Source organism: Amblyomma mixtum, chromosome 2, assembly GCF_055824585.1.
Source record: "Amblyomma mixtum isolate Tamu chromosome 2, ASM5582458v1, whole genome shotgun sequence".
Classification (NCBI taxonomy): domain Eukaryota; kingdom Metazoa; phylum Arthropoda; class Arachnida; order Ixodida; family Ixodidae; genus Amblyomma; species Amblyomma mixtum.
Genome location: NC_143013.1, coordinates 237,540,135 through 237,552,663, shown reverse-complemented (window position 1 = coordinate 237,552,663; position 12,529 = coordinate 237,540,135). Strand labels below are relative to the sequence as shown.

General features: G+C 50.1%; 1 protein-coding gene and 1 long non-coding RNA gene across 7 annotated transcripts in view; one reads left to right on the top strand and one right to left on the bottom strand.

Annotated features, from left to right (window-relative positions):
* LOC149363053 (cholesterol transporter ABCA5-like) overlaps window positions 1–12,064 on the top strand; it is a 144,022-nt gene extending 131,958 nt beyond the window's left edge. For 4 of the 6 annotated variants that reach the window (XM_089573351.1, XM_089573347.1, XM_089573349.1 and 1 more), the window contains 7 exons: window positions 1,978–2,313; window positions 3,280–3,486; window positions 4,228–4,400; window positions 6,284–6,577; window positions 7,524–7,759; window positions 9,446–9,501; window positions 11,871–12,064. In XM_089573351.1, coding sequence (XP_089429477.1) covers window positions 1,978–2,313; window positions 3,280–3,486; window positions 4,228–4,400; window positions 6,284–6,577; window positions 7,524–7,759; window positions 9,446–9,501; window positions 11,871–11,939 — 1,371 coding nt within the window. In that variant the 3' untranslated portion in view covers window positions 11,940–12,064. The remainder of the gene's footprint in view (window positions 1–1,977; window positions 2,314–3,279; window positions 3,487–4,227; window positions 4,401–6,283; window positions 6,578–7,523; window positions 7,760–9,445; window positions 9,502–11,870) is intronic. The other 2 variants (XM_089573352.1, XM_089573348.1) reach the window with 1 other exon arrangement.
* LOC149363054 (uncharacterized) lies at window positions 333–1,219 on the bottom strand. Its single transcript, XR_016288554.1, has 3 exons — window positions 1,016–1,219; window positions 729–821; window positions 333–597 (listed from the first exon to the last, which is right to left on the bottom strand). It is a non-coding gene; the product is annotated as an uncharacterized LOC149363054 (long non-coding RNA).
* Window positions 12,065–12,529: the final 465 nt, after the last annotated feature.

The window sequence follows — 12,529 nt, the reverse complement described above, 5'->3', positions numbered from 1 at the left end:
ATTGGCTGAAAAATGGTATGTTGCATATTTGCAACAATGTGCACAATGAAAACACCTTGCAAGTCATCTTTGCAAGTCATCTTTTGGGCTCAGCGTAGCATTGTCGACAAAGTGAATGTGATGCTTCAGTTTTTCGAAGCGAGCTAAAGGAAAGGTGTCAGCTACTTGACTGACCCTGGTCGCTGCGCTCCAGTACCATCTTGCATTTTTCATCTGAATGATGGACATCCACATGGCGGTTCCAATAAACATTTCAATTTCTTCAGCAGTAGTGCACAGTGGCTGGTTGACGTCTTTTTTGAAGCGCGAACAAATTGCTTTGTTCCGCTATTAGCGACATCAGTGAATTTGGGAACAGGTACTTGAAATACTGCAGCGGTGTAGAAAGATGTAAAAGTTCTTCTGGAAGGTCACTTTCTCCAGCGAATTGGACTTCCTGTGGATCCATCATCAAGTTCGCTTTCTTCCAAATTACTCTCTTATTTGCTCTACTAGAAGGTTGCTGTGTCGTAGAGTCGTGCGTCAAATTTTCTTCCTCATCAGAGTGTGAACTTGATAAGCTTTCACTGTCAGTGAGGCTTCCACGTGGTTGAATATCTGAAGCATGAAAAAATTGACTATTGTGTGTAACGAAATTTTCATCACAAAATAAATACAGAGCAAATGAATAAACTGCAACGAATAAAAAAATGGTACTCTACCAACAAAAGCATACTCAAAGAACTTACACTCAGGGTCATCATCGCTTCCAGAAAGGTCACTGTCTTCGCTTTCTGAAGGAAGTGCTCGGCCATAGAACGTTTTAGCATCCATCGCCTGTTCTGTCAAGAAAAACAACCAAGGTGCACATTGTTGCATATGTGCAACATACCAACTTTAACGCGCCAGAAACAAAATATTGCATTATAAGAACGTTTTCTGCCTTACACACATTAACAATGATGCGTAGTAAAGACTAAACAATTTCACTGCACATTATCCAGTTCAGAAAGGCATAAAAAACGGCAAAACTTACCGTTGTTACAGCACGTGAGCGCGCGAAGCATCCACCATGTTTGTTATGGCTGTGATTCCACTGAAGCAGGACAGATGGCAGCACACACGATGGCGCGCTTTTCAAACCTATGTTGCAGAAATGCAACAACGAGCACAGGAAGCTCCAACTCAGATTTCCTTTTGTTTTTGGAGCCATTTATGCTAATGTTGCATATATGCAACAACGTGCAGTAAAGGGTTAAGATACTCTGGTGTACAACCACAAAAACCAATTTAAATAAACTCCTGGTTTTACAGAAAAAAAATCATTCGTTACATAGCAAGTATTGAGCCCACGGAAACTACAAAGGGTGCATTTGAATCATTCAATATCATAAGTGTAGACAAGCTGTGTGAATTTCGCCTATTACAGTCAATCTACTTTTCCTCCCCTGAAGTTACTAACCTTCTAACGTCCTTGGCATCCTTAGAGCGACGAAATATCAGCGTGCAAACAAGAAATGTTGATGCGTGGGCAGTTCCTAATTTTCGTACATTTTATAAATATCATTCACTTACCCATAACCTCCCTACAATATTAAACAAATATGGACACACAGAGGGCTTGAACAAAAAACAATTACATTTCTATTTCGTGCAGTTGTGATCCATTAAAATTTTGTTTGTTGTTTCCGCGTATGTGCTTTTCAGTTGTTTTATTTCGGTTTCAGTTGATTACTGGCTGCTTTATGTCATTGACATCATTATTACTTGTCACAGTAACTGTTTTATTATTTCCTTTATTACTGTCTACTTATGCACTTTCCAATCGTTTCATTACGCTGCTGCCTTGTAATGGTCTCTTGGGCCTCGTCAAGCTTTTGTGTAGCTTTTAGCCCAAGAGACCATCCAGTTGTTTTCTGGAAAATAAAGATTTATTGTATTGTATTGTATTGTATTGTATTGTATTGTATACGACCCCTCTTTTCCCCCGCGGCACAGACGTCGGTGACCATCGAGACGAAGCTGTCGAACGGCTACGAGGCGGACAAGTGGGCCTACTTCGACTGGGACAGCAACATCCTCATCACGTACGTGGCGTGCGTCCTGCACACGTTCGTGTACTACTTCTTGCTGCGCATGGCGGACATCGGCAAGGCCGGCGGGCGCATGGCGGACGCCTTCTGGATCACGCGGCGCATCATCGACATCACGCCCAACAGCGACGTGCCCGAGAAGGAGGACGCCGACGTGAAGGCCGAGCGGCAGCGGGTGTCCCAGATGGACATCAGCCTCATGCCCAAGGTGCGCGCCGATCCTGATCGTCCGCGGCCCCCGGTTCGCAGCCTTGGCGGCATTCTCTCTTCCTCTAGCTTGGTGCTGGGTACGCAATCGCCACCACGTGCTGTCGGCAGCAAAAGTGGCGTACGTGCTCTAGCGTGGCTCGCTCCCTACTGCGACGTCTTTGAGCGTTTAAAGCGTGGAGCGCCACGGATCGAAAAGAGTATAGTGGCATGCCTCTGGATAAAGATGGCAGCATGCTCTGCCGAAAGTGGCGTGGCGACGAACTCAAACTTAGCTCCAGGGGCACATGCGCTTTTGCTGCCGACAGCACAATGGCATGAGCATGGGAAAACATCACAGTGACAACGGCTTGTTTTTCTTTTTAAAGCAGTGTTCTGTTTTTTTTTTTTCCTGCACGCAAGATACTAATGCACTTTGTACGAGCTACAATAGCGCTCTGTATGATAGACAAGAAATTGAAAATAGTCGAGTTACGATAGAATACGTGCCCTCACTTAGGTGAGTTTGCTGTGGCCTTTTATAGCACTGGATTCGACTGTTTCATAACCTTTGTTTTTTTTTTAATTACAATTAAGTTTTGTGGGTAAAAAGCCACGTGCAGGGCACTAAAAACCCTTGCTTGACTTCGGATGTATATTAATTACCAGTTTCGTCGCAGCTACAGTTGAAGGGAGTTTAATACTGGTTTTGACAGCCTGCAGAAAAGTTTCTACTCGCGAAAGTTGCTGATAAGTCCTCCGACTGTTTACCACTGGCGATAGTCTTCGCGCACGTCCTTTCGGTGCCACTTGTTAAAGGCGCAAAACTCTAAAGAGATGAGGTTCGTCGTCACGCTTGCGGGATACGGCGCGATTACAACTCACGCGAAAGGGGGGCCTGTTCTGCCGTAGTGCCAGCTGACTCCCGGCAGTCTTTGCTTCCGTGAAGGCGACTGCCTAACGACCTGAGCAGAGCTTCACTGTCTTTCACCTTCTATGTGACGGACCCCCTTCCCCTCAGCCTCCGGTGGTTTACGTGAGCGAGCTGCGCAAGGTGTACGAGGAGGGGGCCCGGTGCCGGCCGCGAAACCACGTCAAGATCGCCATCCGCAACCTGTCGCTGGCCATCGACAAGGGGGACATCTTCGGACTGCTGGGGCCCAACGGCGCCGGCAAGACGTCCACCATGAAGGTCATCGTGGGCGAGGAGAGCCCCTCCAGCGGAAGGGTACGCGCTCCGTTCTTGACCACCCGCTACGAACGAAACCAGAAAAAGAAAAACTTGCGATACGTTTACACATTGCACCGCCCACGATGCATTCGCGCTCGGACAGAAACGTCCACGTATGCTTGGCGGCATATTGCACAAGCATACACACCCAAAAAAAGAGACGTGACTGTATTAAGAGCAGTTTGTTGCAAACTTGCGGCGATCTCGATGTGCTTATGTCCAGGTTTACGTTTTTAGCAGATACTCAGACTCCGCAACATCTCAGTGCGCTAACCGTCCCGGAATCCAGAAGACTGCAGCGGCAGGTGCACTTCACCTTTTCTATCATGAGTCCAGTCCAAACTCAGTAGCACTTAGCAAAAAAAAAAAAAAAAGGCTTGGTTTGTGGGGGTTTAACGTCCCAAAGCGACTAAGGCTATGAGAGACGCCGTAGTGGAGGGCTCCGGAAATTTCGACCACCTGGAGTTCTTTAACGTACACTGACATCGCACAGTACACGAACCTCTAGAATTTCGCCTCCATCGAAATTTGACTGCCGCGGCCGGGATAGAATCCGCGTCTTTTGGGTCAGCAGCTGAGCGCCATAACCACTGAGCCACCGCGGCGCCTAATAAAAGGCGCTTCCCACCCAAGCACCATGCTGTGTTGTCGACAGACCCTCATCACCAGGACGACGGGAATGAACCGACGAGAAGCACGGCTTCCTGTTCTCCTCACCGCATCCGCTCTTGGGCGCAGGTGGCCGTGGGGGGCTTCGAGATAACCTCCAACCTGTGCCGGGCGTTCAAGATGCTCGGCTACTGCCCCCAGCACGACGCCCTGTGGAACAACCTGACCATCCGCGAGCACCTGCACCTCTTCGCCGCGTTGAGGGGAATACGCAGCAGCGAGATCGAGTCAGTCACGAACTGGTGAGTGGGCACATTTCGTCTCGGTGACACTGGGACCTGAACCCAACACCGAACCTGTACAGCTGCGGCGTATAGGGCAGTGTTTACTACACGACGGGTGATCAAATACACTGTAGCGCAGCAAAAGACGAGGACACAAAAGACGAGAGACGAACACCACGAGCGCTAAAAAAGCGGGCCCGTTGTACTAGAAATATAGTTCAGTAGCGTGGCTTTTTGGGCTTGTTGGTACATAGTTCCAATACACTGTAGCGCAGGAAAAGACGAGGACACAAGAGACGAGAGACGAACACTACGAGCGCTAAAGGGGTTTTTTTTAAGCGTGAAATGCTTTTAGCTCCCGTTGTCGGCAGTGTGGTGAGGTCACGCCGAGACCGAGAGCCAACATCCGGGCACTGAACTCCACACATCCGGGAGCTGAAACGAGAGCATCCGGGCACCGAACGAGATTTAACGAGAGTCTCTGAGAGGGCCGCTTAGAGCAAGAGGGGAGCTCCAGGGCAAGAAGGGCTTTGGGCGGAAAAACTGCTATTGCGCAGATGATCCGCCTCCGGCGGAGTTGATACAGCTCCCTTCTCCCGAGCGGTGGGAGGCCGTGCTGGTCAGCTCGGACCCCAAGATCCAAGTGCGGGCAATCGAGCGGGCCAACGAGGTCGCCGCTAGCCATGGGCTAGCGGCCATGTGCCTCCGCAACCTGCTCTCGACGCAATAAATGTTTTACAATCCAATCCAATCCGCGCCGTCCCCAAGGATGGCGCAGCGATCCCACACTCACGCATGTAAAAGACCGGCCGCTGGGCCTTCAGCGCATGACGTTTCCCCTTTGGCAGGCAGATGTATAAACGCTCGCGGAGTATTCGAACGCGCTGCGTATACATTCTTGTCAGGCCTGCGTCTCGTCGTGTCCGCGTACGCTTCTGCATCGTCCTGCATTTCAATGCCGCCACCGTCACAGCTGCTTAAAAGCCGATCAATGGAGCCTGACAGAAACCGGATACAGCTGACGAGGCAGGGCGGAGGAGATTCCCCAGACACTCACAGGAAACGATTGCGTCCACATGGACCAGTGCACAGTATGTGTGGTGTGGTGTGTTGAACACTAGACCCATTTCAAGATTTTGACTAGTACCATCTAAAACCAATGTGTTATGCCCGTAAACATTTCATGCTTACTCTACTCTCGTTTACGGGATAGGCAGAGATTTTTTTTCGCAACTTTTATTCACAATATAAACAGTACATCAAAATCTGTTGGGTCCATATCCGAAGCTAGTTGAGGCCCTTAGTCGTACGCGCTGGGCAGAAGAATAATACACTCGTAAAACAACATGTTACACGAAATCGTATGGTAGTCAGAAAATAAAAATCGGGGAACAATGCACGTAACTATATGTTATCAAGTAATTATCGTTTTACATAACAAAGCTCCTCGACGTTTTGACTTCGAGCGGAATATTATTCCGTATTTTTGCACCATAGAACTGTAATAAGCGCTGGTCGGCCATAGACGTTGCGCGTTAAAAGAGATTAAAATTCAGGCTGCTTGCGGCATTACGTTGAAAGGCAGACAGAAGGTCAAGACCAAAGTCAAGACAAAAAGAAAGCCAAAGCGCTCACGTTGGGTTAAGCTTTTGAAAGCACCATAAGCACGCACTCTCGGCCATACACTCCAAACGCGAATACAATTACATGGGAGTAAGAAGACAGTTAGCTGTCCTATAGCTCCCTTCCCTTATAAAAGGTAGGGGAGCTAGCGTACTCCCTTATATTGAAGGGCATACTCCCGTTTTACTCCTTTCTGCTTAGAGGGCATAGCCGTCCTCGGCGTTGAGCAAATGGGGCACACAGGAGGTGGTCACAAGGGCGGTCCTCCCTCCCCGCAGGCTGATGGACAAGCTGAACATCCGGGAGCACGCGGACAAGCGGGCCAAGCAGCTGTCGGGCGGCACCAAGCGCAAGCTGAGCTACGCCGTGAGCATGCTGGGCAAGCCGCGCATCGTGCTCCTGGACGAGCCCTCGACGGGCATGGACCCGCAGTCCAAGCGCTTCCTCTGGGACACCATCTGCTCCACGTTCCCGCAGGGCGGGGACCGGGGCGCCCTCCTCACCACGCACTCCATGGAGGAGGCGGACGCCCTGTGCACCAAAGTGGGCATCATGGTGCGCGGAGCGCTCAGGTACTCCACTACCGATGTCCCGGTCTCTTCTTGATGCATGCGTTCCTTTCCAATGAGCGTTCTTCGGAAAAAAAATTCGCTGTGGCTTAGCTTGGTTAAGCCCGGTAATTGCGAAAGCAATATCCGTACCTACGCCATGGTTGAGCTGGTAGTGTAGTTGGTGCTGGTGCTTGTGGTTAGACTTGTGGTGATGCATCGGTTATACAATCCAATCCAATACAATGCGATCCAATCGAATCTAATCCAATGCAATCTAATCTAAACTAATGTAATCTAATCAAATCAAATCTAATCTAATCCAATCTAATGCAATCAAGGTCAAATGAAGGTCAATGGTGGTCACCGCCGCGGCACGGCAAAGGCGTGAAAGTGCAAGTAGTATTGCTTTCGCAATAAAAACCACGCGCCAACGAGTCTGGCAACGAGTTCTTTTGAAGCGTGCTGCCGACGGGCCTTTTTTTGCTGCGCAAAATAAACGGCGAGCCACGGAAACATAACGACAGGCGTGAAACTGCAGTAGCTGGACGGAGGCTTGCTGCAGGAATAGCCTTGAGGCGCCAACAATATTGCAATTTCCTCAACTTAGGAAGACAGTCAACCCTGTATGCTGCTCGACAACGTCGACCTTTGCGTTTAACCACAGCGAGCTTGACTACACCTAACCACGAGCCTGTCTCATATCCCGAATGCTCCTCGGCTATTTTCTACTGCACTTTGCTCCTCCTCGCTCTCTAATATTCTCTGTAAATCTTCACACCTGTGTTTCCTCTACTGGCCACGCCCCGCGCTCTGTCTTTCTGTGGGTCACACTCCCAGGTAAACAAGCCCCGCTGCTTTTCCACGGGACAAGAGATCTGAACTGCCGCGTACTAGAGCAAGCATGCTAAAAGCCGGTTGGGCCGGAGTGTGGGCGTAACACTCGGTCGTCCCCTATCCCGCGTCGCAGGTGCCTGGGTTCGACGCAGCACCTGAAGAACAAGTACGGCGCCGGCTACACGCTGGACATCAAGATGCACCGCCACGAGGGCGCCTGGGAGAAGAACCTGGGCGACCTGAAGGTCTACGTGAAGCAGGTCTTCCCCTCGGCCTCGCTCAGAGAGGGGTTCCAGGACCGGCTCACCTACGACATCCCGCAGGCGGGCGTCACGTCGCTAGCGAACGTCTTCGTCGCCATGGACGAAGGTAACGCCCCAGAGACCGCCGGGGGGCCTGCTCCTCTGCGAGCGATGCACAGAGGTTGCAAACTCTGCGATTGTTGTGTAGAAATTCTTTCCGCTTTAAAGGTGCACTGAAGAGGAACCTAAACTCGTCTTTTTGCCGCGGGAACTCAATCTACACGTTCCAAGCATTCTTAGAAACTCAGAATTATTGAGCTGTGCGGCCGATTTCCCTAATTTAAATCGGATTAACGTCCGGCTCCCGCCGTTTTTTTTTTTTTCATTCCCCGCAGACGGTGGGAGGAGTCGACCAACGCATGGAGTGCCTTTCAGACAGTCGCGTGGTGGCTTTGCTTTCGCTTTTGTTTTTTTTAGTTCATTAAAACTTCCTGTTGGGCGAGGTGCTAGTTCATCTTGGTGTAGAAGGGTTTATAGTGCAAACAAAGACACGGACAAGAGAGACGAAACACACACAAGCGCTACAAGGTTTCCGTGAATGAATACATCTAGTCAGAGACTACATAGCTGTAAATTAGGCCCACGGAAATATAAATACGCGTGGACTCTTTGCTTTCGCTTTTATTTCCTTTCTTAGGTTTCTGTGAATGAATATGTCTAACCAGAGACTACACAGCTGCAAATTAGGCCCACGGAAATAAATATACGCGTGGAGTCTTTGATTTCGCTTTTATTTTGTTTTTTAGGTTTCCGTGAATGAATATATCTAACCAGAGAATACATAGCTGCAAATTAGGCCCACGGAAATAAATATACGCGTGGAGTCTTTGATTTCGCTTTTATTTTGTTTTTTAGGTTTCCGTGAATGAATATATCTAACCAGAGAATACATAGCTGCAAATTAGGCCCACGGAAATAAAAATACGCGTGGACTCTTTGCTTTCGCCGACCGCTACGTATCACTCCGCCAATGGCAGAGCGGCAAGCCGGGACTGGCTGAAGGTTGGTCGACTCTTCCCACCGTCTGCGGGGAATTAAAAAAAAAAAAAAAGGCGGGAGCCGGGACGTTTAATTGGATTGAAACTAGGGAAATCGGCCGCACATTGCAAATTCGAAATTTCTAAGAACGCTCGGAACGTGTAGATCGAGTTCTGGCAGTTCAGAGTTCATATTCATCTTCAGTACACCTTTAAGTGCTCAGAACGACCCAAAGACGCGAGTCGTCTGGATGGACGAGACAGAATGAGCCGACGTCATAGGAAGTCGAAGAGCGAATGTGGATGATGTCGCGGCGTATTGCGTAATCATTGGATGCGCAGGTAGAAGTTATTTCGGCCAAAGTTGGATTAGGATTATGGGGTTTAACGTCCCAAAGCGACTCAGGCTATGAGAGACGCCGTAGTGAAGGGCTCCGGAAATTTCGACCACCTGGGGTTCTTTAACGTGCACTGACATCGCACAGTACACGGGCCTCTAGAATTTCTCCTCCAAAGAAATTCTAGCCGCCGCGGCCGGGATCGAACCCGCGTCTTTTGGGCCAGCAGTCGAGCACCATAACCACTGAGCCACCGCGGCAGCAGTGGTTACGGCCAAAGTAAGCGCCTGTCCGAGTACAGATTTCGGGCCGAGTACAAATTCAATGCCTTCATTGTTAACACGAAGCAACATGGCTTGCGGTGAGGACTACTGAGGCACCTGCGCTGTAGTTTGCATCGCATTTTCCTTATGTGTTATGCTTCCTCTCTCTTTACAGCGAAAGCAAAGTTCTCTATAGAAGAGTTCAGCTTCAGCCAAACGACGTTAGAACAGGTAAGTCCCACCGTCTTCTTTTTCAGTGCCAAGGCTCGCTTGCACGGTAACATTTAAAAAAAAAAAGGGGGGGGGGGGGGGGGTTTACGAAACGACGCTGCGTCCAGATTTTGACTCGGAGTACATGTGCAGCTTATAACGTTAGTGTGTCAAAATCATTTCGCAGACGTTCACGCTCACAAAGAGGGCGCGGGGGCGGAATGCACTACAGCAGTAAAGCTACAGGCCAGATGTGCCAAACGTGAATGTCTCGTCTAACACAGAACGTTTAAGCTTGTTGACATCGCACCTTCAAACAAGTTTAAACACAAACACGAGGTATTGCATATAAGCGAACATGCATTACACAGCGCTGACTGCACAGAAATTGGCATACACGCACACCGCTACAGAGTTGAGTCACCGCAACGATGGTCTTAGTAGTCGTGCATCTGCACGTATGCGGGAGGAACTTGGTTAGAACCGCATTACATCCGGGGTACCGCAGGGAGACTTCATGGGAAAGGCCTGGATTAGGAGGCGTCCTGTACCCGTCGGCGCATGCGCAGAAGTGGAGGTACACCTCCACGAGGAATGGAATAAGCAAGCCAAAAAGGGGCAAACAAACCGTCTTTATCTGCGAGAAGATTGTCTGCGGGCACATGGAGACGTGTTCCGGGGCTTCATCCAGCTCTTGAGACGTAACTGGGGGATAAGCCTTCATTTCCCAGTCCAGTGGGTCCCGGTTGATGATGAAGGGCCCGAAAGTGCCCCCGTGTTCCGTGCGCTTTTGGAGTATTCGTCATCGTTTTCTCGTTGTTGGTTAAGGAGGTTGCAGCCTGGCAACCGGGACCCACTCGAGTGGGAGGCTTATCCCTCAATTATGGCTCAAGAGCTGGATGAAGCCTCGGAACACGTCCCCTAATGCGCAGGGCTTTCGCCAACGACGCGAGCAGGGATGTCAATTCGGGCTAATGTCATTCGTCGGAAATGACATTGAATTCGCCGCTTGACAGGACGCTATTGCAGTTGCTTGGAATCTAGAGGGTTATTTAGCCCATTTCTGTACCTTATTCGCAGTCTCCTCTTCTCCTCCAGATTCCTTAAGTTTCGAGGGATTGATCATAAATCGCGGGCGTAGTAGCTGCTCACGTAACGCAGCATACTACGCACTATTCGCTCTTGCGCTACACCACTTTACGCAAAACGTAACACACCACTGAGTGAAACCGGTCGCAAACAGGAGAAGGAAGATTCCGCACACGCTGATTAAAACGGCGCGGCAAAATGCCACGGCCGGCGCACCTACTCTTCAACATTACTATTTCGATGAGAGGTCTATTCAGACAGATAGGAGGGAAGAAGGGAGACGATGGCCGCACGCCGAAGGCGGTAGCACATTATTCAAGCCGTGGACGTGTGCGCGCGATCGGTAAAGCGTTTTCGAAAAACTAAGCAAGAAATTTCTGGAAGCAGGCGGCGGCGCCTAGAAAGGGCGCCGCGGCTGGCACCAAGCTGCGCCTGCCTTCCCCGGACTTCTCGAGAGAGATCGAACCATCTCGTACCTTAGGTCGCGCTTCGCCAAAGTCGCGGGGAGAGGTGGACCAGGGCCGTGAGCTGAGACGCGCTAGCGGTAGGAGGCCGAGCCTTCGAGCGTGCTCCAGGACAATCTTCTTTTTTTTTTTTTTTCGTGGGCGCCCTGCATTCGCACCACCGGTTTCCTCTTCCCGCTCGCTTTGCTATCGCCACCTTTCGTCCTCCTCTGTGCTCTGAGTTCGCTCTCGTGTCCTGCGATGCGCTTCTTCGCTCGGTTCGCCGTTCAACGCAGGAACGGGCGCCTATAAGAGCTGCGCGCTAAAAACAAAGCGTTTATTCTCATATATCTGGTCCCTGCGGTGGTCCATCGTGGTATCCATACGAGTCCAGAGATTCGAGAGCGAGCGGGCGTCGCGAGGGCCCCCATGCTATAGGACTTTAGTTCTCGAAAGCACAAGCTTCGCTGTTTTATCTGGTACCTGCGCGGCTTAGCTCATGTGGCTGATGATTGGAATCATTCCCTTGTTGGAAACAGTCCCCGCCTTCGGACTTATTCCTCAACCTGGGTCCATCTGCTGCAAAGAAAAACGAATAACAGTTGGCCGACAGCGCCTAAAACGAAAAGAAAAAAGTAACACGGATGCGAATATCCGTTAAAGTGGTTTCCCAGGCTTGTTGGTGTCATGGTGAACGAATACAGCGCAAAAATACCGGAAGGCAAGAGGAACAGATGTCATAAGCGCTGGAGGTGTCTATTCCTCTCGCGTGTACCTGTCTGCGCTGCATTCATGCAATGTCTCTTCGACGAGTCAGAATTGAGTGAACGCTGACGCTGTACCCCCGCGTTTGTGCAGGTGTTCCTGGGGTTCGCCAAGGAGCAGGAGCTCGGCGGCGACGACGACGATGCCCAGATTCATGCCTGAAGACAGTGTTTTTGTTAGCCTCGCTTTGTCATCATTTTCACCTTGACGCTGCTTTTCTTGCCCACTTTGGATGCCTCATCGTTTTTTTTTTTTTAAGAATAAACTGTGCTTGTCATTGCCGCCTATTCGCCAGTCTGCGGTGTACCATTCTGCCGACCACTTCGCAGCTGTATTCCGCGTGCAATTCCTCCAGCTACAAGGTCCCCAGAGCGGCTGTCATTACCAGAGCTGAGACAACGATTCGCTGGCTGACTGATTTGTTGGTTGACTGAAAATTTTCACTGAGCTATGAGAATGGAGTTGCACTTCATCAGTCCTCGGCTGGACGCCTAGGTCCAAGGCCCCAGCGGTCCTGGCTGTCCGCTGCGTTCTATACTAATCAGCTGCAGCACAGCAAGCCTTCATGTCCACATGACCTTCGGTCTAAACGCAGATTTCCTCGAAGCCAAGTTTGTTTTCTCACCGCGATATCGCTGTGCATGGGAGACACCGTAAGAGTGTGCGTGTGTGCGGGAGGTCCAAATACAATCAAACCTATACCGTCTTGGGTACAGCATTCCCAGTGTCAGCAAACACTACCAAATATTCCT